We start from the raw sequence: 9,992 nt of genomic DNA on the forward strand, positions 1-9,992 counted from the left end.
GGTTCAGTGTTTAATGTTTAAACTGTTTATGGCTGCACACACGCCCACAGTCAGGTTGTATACATGTTGAAATGTTAAATACAGTGTGGCAGCTGACCTTTGACCTTTAACCTGCGAACTTCAGACTCATTGCTGGTGTGAGGTGTTTAATACTATTGAAGCTTGCAGACACACCCACATCATCTGATTTGTGCTCAGGGTTGTTCAGTGTGTTGGAGTTGGAGCAGAAACCTGCTGCAGGTTAATTATTGATCAAACAATATCACACAAGGTGCAGCAGCTGACCTTTGACCTGTGAGCTTCAGACTCTTTGCTGGTGTGAAGTGTTTAATGTGACTTCAGCCTGCAGACACAGAGGACTGATGAAGCAGAAGATTGTCTCTGTTTCTACACAGACCTGGTCCAGACAGCAGAGCTGCAGAGTGAAGACGTTCGTGGGAAGAAGCTGAGTAAGTGCAACGTCCTCTTTGAATCCTGGATCAGGAAGTGAAGCCGGTGAATATTTGCTGTTTAAATAAGGTTTCTGTCTTTGACTCAGTCTGCTGTCAGTTTGTGTCAGAGAGAAAAAGAGATTTCAGATTAACTGCATTATATGCTGAGTAACTAAATGCTGCTAGTCTGTGGTGTCACTCCCAGCAGCATCACGTCATTTCTTTACTCTGACCTTTAACATCAGTTCACTTAGCTAGCAGAGCAGCTAGCAGTTAGAGTATGAACTCTGTGTCAGCAGTCAGCTTGGTCCTGGTGGTCGCCTGGTTTCATGTTTGCTGATGATCCAGATGTGTCCACATAATTATTTATTTCTGTAAATGTAAAGACTTTACAGATAAACAACAGCAGCCCTCTGGCTGGACTCTAACCTGTGAGTTTCCTGTGATTGAAACCACAAGCTGACATTTTCCTTCTGAAGCAGCTGAATGGATGTTTGAGTTCACCTGCATACATGGTGCAAATAAACCCGCTTTGGATGGTTTGGAGGCGGAGCCTAAAGCAGGACTGGATTCTAATGTGATTGGTCACTTTGATGAGGCAGCTGGAACTCAGGTGGTCGAGCAGGTCACCTGCTAACCAGAAGGTTGGTGGTTTAATGCCAGACTGCATGATGTCCTTGGGCAAGATACTAACCCCATAGCCCGCCTACTATCCTTGGAAAGGTAAAATGATTGGCTAGAATCCCAAGTGTATGACATCTCAGGAAAAAATAAAGCACCGAAATGTGCGCTGCTTTTCAGTCTGGTTACTACCGTTTATATCAGAACCGATACAGGTACCCATCCCCAGTTAAGAGGCAATGGTAGAGAAGGAAAGACAGGAGAGTGGAGGTGATGTATCTAAATGCATCTGAACAAAGCAGAAGTGCACACCAAACTCAATGGACAGTCAAATGTAGAATCACAGAACAGAACTGCAGGCTGAGTTTGGATGTTTGACTTTGTCTTTCACACCTCTCTGTGGCTCACACACACAGTGACGTCAGACACTGCTGCCCAGTGAATACTTTGCAATGTATTCCATCCCCTTTCGAGGCAGATATTGATTATTTTGGTAAACAGGCTGTAGCATAAACATCAGGTCTGTTCTGAAAACTGTCTTTATTTTTTCAAAGTAAGGGAATATCTGTGGTGTGATACCGCGGGCTCATGGGCTAAGGACTTGGATTGACAAGCACAGATGATTGTGTTGTTTCTTATAAAGGCTTGTGTGTGTGTGCCTTCCTGTGTGTGTCCTTGTGTCAGTGGAACTGAATCAGTGTGTTAGAGAAAGTGCTCCTCTGCTGTGCCGTCATCGTGTGGATGCTTCTTTTAAAGTTGGAACTCGTGTTTTTATGATCTGCTTCATTTCATTGAACCTTTATTTCTAACCATGAAGTCCCTTTGAGGTTACAGCCTCCTGGTTAGGTTTAGGCTCTTCTTGTGCTTCAGGCTGAAATATGAGGAGTAAGGAGTGGGGCTGGTTAGCCCTCATGACCCTCACCATAACACATACGTCACAGGACAGTGTTTACCACAGAAACTCCATGAAATGATCAATGAGAACTTTAGAAACCCGTCAGTGTGATGCTTCCAGTACAACAGCACCTCTGAGTGTGTGTGTTTGCCTCTCAGACTAACTCCACCCTGACATCAAGAAGATGGAGGAAGAGGATGGAGCAGGATCTGCAGCATCCAGCTGTGTGTCTGTGAGGAGTGACCGGTCCAAAGGAAGACCTCTAAACTTCAGTAATGAACCTGCATCAACAATGTAAGAGAGCTGCTGACTCATTTATTCAGTGTAAATAATGATTTTTGATGCAATGGGAGAAGAAAAATGACAAAAACAGTTTTAAAAATAAGGATTAAAATATTACAAACTATATTTTTGAGTTTCCTGATGTAGTACAAAAATATATGAACATAACTGTATATAGGACAGATATTTTACGGTTCTTTTAGGCAGCACCAAAAAACAAAAAGACTATTTTTAAGCTGTCTGAGGTAGTGAGTCAACATGTCACACTGGGTCAAAGGTCAGGGAGTAAAAGTGTGTTTTAAAGGAGGTTTAAAAGCAGCGAGTGAAGGAGCCTGTCGAGGTAAATCGTTCCATAACTGATCAAATTGAGTTGGTGGACCTCTGTGTGAAATCAAGCATCTGGTTCACAGAGAGGATAACCCTCAAATGGGCTGTACAACATTATATAGTGAGACAAAAACAGAGATTATCGTAGCCATCGCTCTCTCGCATAGACGTGGCAGTCTTGCTGTCTGCTGCGAATCCTCCCCGTACCTCCGTGACCTCGTCTGGTATCTGCTCCCTCCTCTGTAAGAGACAGTAAAGGAAAACACGTCTCTGCCTAGTCTTGAAAATCTAATCTTATCATCCATCGTTCTTCTAGGGCCTCTTCTTCTTGTGGCCTCAGCTAACTGCTAATATTTGAATGGCTAACATTAACATGTGTGCCAGCCAGGTTGTTCAGTGTTGTGACAGTCAGCTGCTTCAGCTGCTGCTGGGATGGGCTGTGGCAAAGAGAACAGAGAAAATCAAAATCAGAGTTTTTCTCTGGATTAAAAGCAAGGAAACAACAATATATTCTACATGGTGAAACTGATGGTTTATGTTGTTTGGGTCTGTTTTTCTGTATTTATGCAGATAAAGTGTAAACTCAGATGAATTATACCATCAAATGTTAAAGGAAAATATCAGGATGAGTGTCTGTGAGCTGAGAAGGACGTGAAGCGAGCAGTTTATCCCAGAGCTGAAGCTGCTCTGTGTGCAGAGATGAGCTCAGATTCCTGCTGTGATTGATCAACAGTCACAGAAATGTAGACTTGTAGTTATTACTGCAGGATGGTCACAGCAGATACTGATAAACATGGATTATGAGGATGGATGATCAAGTTTCTCACTCTCTCCTTTAAATCTCAGTTTTCTTCTTCTTCACAGTTTATCTGTTCATTTATTCATGAATAACACTGAAAGAGTTTCTGTTATATTTCCCCTTGAACGTCACCTTATTAGGGCGGCATTAGGAAATAGCCCCCCTCCAAAGAATGAATAAATGAATGATGATAATAATAAAATGATTAAAAAGCAGAGCTCAGAGTGGTAGATGGTCAAACATGGATCCACGGGTGGTTCAACTGCATTTGGTGACGTGAGTAAAGCAAATCTTTCAAATAATCCCACCATCAACAGGATGTTGTCTCCTTTACTACGGTTACTTTACTTGGTCACCGTGTGAATTTCTTTGAAATGAACCAAATTCTTTTATTTGTTGGTTGTTGCATATTTAAGCTCTACAGTCAGGAAAGGAGGAGATGAGACCTCAACAATGTTGGGTTGTAGCTGTGGTTCAGGTTAGAGTGAGTGTCCATGGAATAAATGTAAGTCAGTGAACTGGAAACATGACTGTGTTCAAACTTTTCCTTTTTATAATGAGTCTAATCAAAGGTGCACAGAAGTATCTCCACTTTGACTTTTCTGTGTCACCATCAGAGCTTCTGCACAGTGTGGAGAAAGATCCAGAAGCAGAGCTGGACTGCAGACAGCCAGTCAGAGCAGCTGTGTACAAAGTAAGACTGAACATCTGTCTGCTGATGGACTCATTTCTGAAAACTGGACTTCTTGTGTTGTTCAGACATTGAAGAGTTTTCTTTCTCTTTAGTCTCATTGTTTTCTTTCTTTCAGCAGATGTTGGTCTGCAGGAGGTTTTAGATGAACATAAGATCAGTCTGAGGAGGAGATGTGAACGTGTGACTGAAGGAAGTGATGAAACAGGAAGTAGAAGCCTCCTCAACTGCATCTACACTGAGCTCTACATCACAGAGGGACAGAGTGAAGAGGTTCATACCCAACATGAGGTGAGGCAGCTGGAGACAGCTTCCAAGATGGACGCCCTCCATGACGCTCCAATCAGGTGCCAGGACATCTTTAAAGCCTTACCTGACCAACAGAGACCCATCAGAGTGGTTCTGACCAACGGCGTGGCTGGTGTTGGAAAAACCTTCTCAGTGCAGAAGTTCACTCTGGACTGGGCAGAGGGCTTGGAGAACCAACATGTCAGTGTGGTGGTTCTGCTTTCATTCAGGGAGCTGAACCTGATCAGAGATGAGCAGTACAGTCTTCTGGAGCTGCTCCATGTTTTCCATCCAACATTACAGAAGGTCACAGCAGAGAAGCTGGCTGTCTCTCAGCTTTTGTTCATCTTTGACGGCCTGGATGAAAGCAGACTTTCATTGGATTTCACCAACAGGAAGCTGCTGTCTGATGTCACACAGAAGTCATCAGTCAGCCAGCTGCTGACAAACCTCATCCAGGGGAATCTGCTTCCCTCGGCTCTCGTCTGGATAACTTCCCGACCTGCAGCAGCCAATCAGATCCCTCCTACATGTGTCGACAGGCTAACAGAAGTACGAGGCTTCACTGACGCCCAGAAGGAGGAGTACTTCAGGAGGAGATTCAGTGATGAAGAGCTGTCCAGCAGAATCATCTCCCACATGAAGACATCCAGGAGCCTCCACATCATGTGTAGTATCCCAGTCTTCTGCTGGATCACTGCTACAGTTCTGGAGCACATGTTGACTACAGAGCAGAGAGGAGAGCTGCCCAAGACCCTGACTGACATGTACTCACACTTCCTGCTGGTTCAGACAAAGAGGAAGAAGAACAAGTACCATGAGGGACATGAGACAAGTCCACAGGAGCTGACGGAGGCTGACAGGGAAGTTCTTCTGAAGCTGGGGAGGCTGGCGTTTGAACATCTGGAGAAAGGAAACATCATGTTCTACCAAGAAGACCTGGAGCAGTGTGGTCTGGATGTGACAGAGGCCTCGGTGTACTCAGGAGTTTGTACAGAGATCTTCAAAAGAGAGTGTGTGATCTTCCAGAAACCAGTCTACTGCTTTGTTCATCTGAGCATTCAGGAGTTTCTGGCTGCTGTCTACATGTTCCACTGTCACACCAACAGGAAGAAAGAGGTGCTGAGGAACCTTCTGGGACAAACTTATTGGAAATCATCTGTGGATGATTTCCTGAACAAAGCCATGTATAAATCCCTCCAGAGTAAAAATGGCCACCTGGACCTGTTTGTTCGCTTCCTTCATGGCCTCTGTCTGGAGTCCAACCAGAGACTCTTAGTAGGTCTGCTGGGTCAGACAGAGATCAGTCCAGAAACCATCCTGAGAGTCATTAAGAACCTGAAGAAGATGAGCGGTGATGAAATCTCTCCTGACAGAAGCATCAACATCTTCCACTGTCTGATGGAGATGAACGACCTCTCATTATTTCAGGAGATCCAAGAGTTCCTGAAGTCAGAGAACAGATCAAAGAAAGAACTCTCTGAGATCCAGTGCTCAGCTCTGGCCTTCATGCTGCAGATGTCAGAGGAGGTTCTGGATGAGTTGGACCTGCTGAAGTACAAAACATCAGAGCGGGGACGACAGAGACTGATTCCAGCTGTGAGGAACTGCAGAAAGGCTCGGTGAGTCCAGAAGTGATCATTAACATCATTGATCAGTGTAGGTTAGTAGTAGAGCTCGGCGATAAAACAATAACAATATGTATTGCGAAATAACTTTTTCTCGATAGAAAAATTAAACTATTGCGATAGACCTCATCTCTCTCTTCCTGTCTTATAAAAAAACCAATAGCCAATAAAAATTAAGTAGCGCAGAGCCGAACCAATCACAGCCGCAGCGTCACGTCACGTTACGTACAGCTCAAGTACCAAGCCGCACGTGTGTATTTGTTTGGGAAGCAGCCAGCCGCCGTGCCGGGTTTTTGGTGACCAGAATACCGAAGAGAACACAGATGACGGTTCCACTGCCGAAGAGATTGTCGAAAGGAAAGGCCAGAGAAGTTCCGTAGTGTGGAGGTATTTCGGCTATTTGAAGTCTGACAAAAAACAGAGTAACGCGCACTGTAAATTGTGCCGAAAGCATGTTCCCACAAAGTCTGGAAATACAACAAACCTTTGTTATCACCTGAAGCAGTGTCACCCACTAGAGCACGCTCAATCTCTGACTGAAAGCGCTAATTTGTCATTGAAAACAACCAGGGGAATCCCTGTGAAGCAGCAACAGTCAGTGAGTCGGCTTTCGCCAGCATCTTACCATATGACGAAAAAGGTAAGAGACATAGCAACATAATGAATGCCATAGCTTACTTTCTTGCTAAAGACATGCTACCAATAAACACGGTCGAAAATGAAGGATTCAAGCAGCTAATTATGGTAATGGATCCTCGTTACCGACTCCCTGGACATAAACATTTCTCTCAGACAGCGCTTCCAAAGCAATATTATATAAGTTAGTCAATTTTGTCTCTTTTTCTGTAAAATAAACTAAGATTTATCTTTAGAATTAATATTTTGTTTCTAAGTGGAACTGACAATTTAGTAGTCTGTTTTGTTTGTTCTATTTTGAAACTTAAATGCTTTAGCGGCTGCCTTTTGTGTAGTTTGTAATATTTGCCTTTATTTTACATAAAACTGAAGCCTCATTTTAAGTACATCTGCCCTGTTGAACTTATTATGGGAAATTTATATTTAAATCAAAACAAGCTGCTGATTATGTCACATTTTATTTGTGAGCAACATCACATTTAAATCTTACATATATAGATATTTGGCTTATATCGTGATATATATCGTTATCGCCTGAAATGAAAAAAGCATATCGTGATATGAAAAAATCTTATATCGCCCAGCTCTAGTTAGTAGTGTAATTTTGAAAAAATAAAATCAGATTGTAAGCACAAAGTGTTTGTGTCCGTACACTGCAACCTTCCACACCATCCTTTATTGTACAGACTCAGCAGCAGCTCCATGGATCCCAAATCCAAGAGTGGAGAACAGATTTGAAGTGTGTCACATCCATGCAGTCACAGCTGTTTCCACCATGTTTCCACTGATATTAATCCTGTTCAATGACACGTTTCATATCAGTGAATATGTTCTTTAGGACGTCCACTGACATGTTTAAGTGTCCTGCTGGAAATCACTCAAATCATCCATGAAATCCATGAAAAATCCTTTTAGTGTTTCTAACTTCACCCTCTGTCCTCTCTCTCTCTCCATCCTCCTCACTGCTTCTTTCACTGATAATCACACAAACATCGTATTCAGCTACAAAATAACACAATAATATCATCTGATGATCATTATTATAAGAGCAGGATCCATATTTGATATCAGAGTAACACACTGCTTGGTTATGTGCAGTCATCATCAGTGACTGTGGGTCAAACAGAAGCTCTCTGATTGGTTGCTGACCTTGGTCACCTGTCAACTCTCACCTGTTTGTGTTTGCTCTCTCTTTGCTGTCTCCATCCTCTCTCTCCTTTCTCTCCCTCTCTGTCTTTGTACCGTCACTCAGGTCCAATGGAAACAGTGACATTTACAAACCAATCAAAGACAAACTGATCCATGTCAGGTTATAACAATATTCAAAGTGAATACAGGCTGCTGCTGGACACAGACAGGTAACATCATTTGGACTTGCTGTCACCTGGATCTGGACTCATAAACACTGAAGCCCTGAACAGGAATACAAATCATTTTTTTGCCAACTAGCGACACACCAGCAGATAATGGCTCAGAAAGCTAAAATGAGCCAATCATTTCTGTGTTTAGTTCCCCTGAAATCAGATCTGATATCAGCAGCTCTGAGTTCATTCATCATTATTGTCCAGTGATGAGATTTCTGCTCCGTTTGGTAACAGTCAGCAGGTTTTCCTGCGTGTGGACGTGAACAGTCGTACCTGACAGCAGGTAGCAAACAGAGATCATCTTTCCAGCTGGAACTCTTCACTGAGCTGAACTCATTCAAAATGTTCTGGAGTCAAAACAGGAAACAGTCCAAATGTGTGTCTTCACTCTGACTCTGGATCAGATCTCAGTGACAGACTGTGGACATTATGGAAGCCTAAATGTGACACCATCTTCCTCCTTCATCTGCAGATTAAAGCCAAACAAAGATTCTCATTAAAAGTCTGCAGGTCTGAGAGAGACTCAATCGTTGTGTCATGTCAAACACAGTAAGAGGAGCTGAAGCACAGATGTGAAGAGCAGATTCATCAGATTATGACCTCACTCTGTTTTGTCTTCATATACATTCAGTCTGTGTTTATAATACAGATTTTCTGCTTTTATAATAACACATTTTATATTTTCTATCATCACAGACTGACTCAGTGTCGACTCTCAGAGTCTCACTGTGAAGTTGTGGCCTCAGCTCTGAAGTCCAACCCCTCCCATCTGACAGAGCTGGACATGAGTGAGAACAAGCTGCAGGATTCAGGGATGAAGCTTCTGTGTGCTGGACTGGAGAGTCCAAACTGTCGACTGGAGACTCTGAGGTGAGTTCACTGACTGCGGCTGTTGTTGTTTTTCTATATTTCAGGTCTTTGATTGATGTTTGAAACTTTCTTTAGTTCCTAAATGTTCAGGATGTGTATGAAGACAAATGTGAAGAAGTTTGCGTGCTTTCAGAAATGTTGTGTCTTTCCAAACGACTGAACAACAGTTTTTCCTTTTGGCTCCAAACAGAAGTGACAGACTTGAGCAGGGTTCATTTAAAGGCTGACAGAAGTGGAGTGGTGACGGGAGATGTTTGACAGGACAGTGTTTCAGCCTCCACAGGTTCATGTTGTGCTCCATCAGTCAGTGAAGATGAAGTCAGTGCTGATGAGGCTGTAGAGTGTGTGAGGGATGTGAATGAGGATGATGAAGATCTGATGATAGCAGATAAAAACAGGCTGCAGAGACTTTGAGCCATACAGGGCACACAGTGTGTGTACAGAACAGCTGAAATCATTCTGGAGGCCTCACTGGAATATGGAAGCATCACAGTACAGCTTCACTAAAGTCTCTGATGTGAGATGAGAAATGAAGCAGCCAGAGCTTTTTCATGAGTGGAAATCCACTGTGACTGTGAGCTGCTGCTACAGCCTCCAGATTAGCCAGCAGCTCATCCTGCTCAACATTTTCTCACCAACTTTAATGGAAGTGTGATGTTTTCAGCTGGAGTGATGGTCAGGGTGGCCTCCTCTCCTCTTCTTCTCCTCTTCCTCTTTCATTTGTAAAGCCACTTCTGCTGCTTTCATTCATTTGAAGTCCTGTAGCTGAGTTTGGGAGAGACTAACAGCCTCGGCAGCACAGGGAGAAAGGCTGTAACACCACCACTTTACTCTGTTCTACCTGTCACATCATTTTATCAGGAAACAAATATGTTTTTACTATGTTTGTCTTGAAGATGTAAGAAGATCACATGGTGCTTTTTATTATTGTGTTGGTTTGTTTCCTGTCTCTTGGATGGAGCCCAGCTGTGCGTGGCCCCTGGGCCTGTGGTCAGAGTGTGTGCTGGATAATCCGGCCCAGGATGAGGCCAAACTGACATGGGATGAAATGTCTGTCACATAATTGAGCTTAGTGTAGTTTCATTTCAGCACAATTTAAAAGCAACCAAAACTTTGTTCTGTCTTTTCTATGTTATACTGTAGACTTTCTTTGATACTGT

General features: G+C 43.2%; 1 protein-coding gene across 1 annotated transcript; it reads left to right on the forward strand.

Moving 5' to 3' along the window:
- The first annotated feature begins 232 nt into the window (after nt 1-232).
- Nucleotides 233-9,617, forward strand: LOC120438993 (protein NLRC3-like). The gene is made up of 6 exons (XM_039609628.1): nt 233-495; nt 2,106-2,241; nt 3,973-4,049; nt 4,165-5,956; nt 8,659-8,814; nt 9,590-9,617. The coding sequence occupies exons 2-6, from the start codon at nt 2,132-2,134 to the stop codon at nt 9,615-9,617; spliced, it is 2,163 nt and encodes a 720-aa protein (XP_039465562.1). The 5' UTR covers nt 233-495; nt 2,106-2,131.
- The last annotated feature ends 375 nt before the right edge of the window (nt 9,618-9,992 follow it).

The sequence above is a fragment of the Oreochromis aureus genome, linkage group 3 (assembly GCF_013358895.1).
Source record: "Oreochromis aureus strain Israel breed Guangdong linkage group 3, ZZ_aureus, whole genome shotgun sequence".
NCBI lineage: Eukaryota > Metazoa > Chordata > Actinopteri > Cichliformes > Cichlidae > Oreochromis > Oreochromis aureus.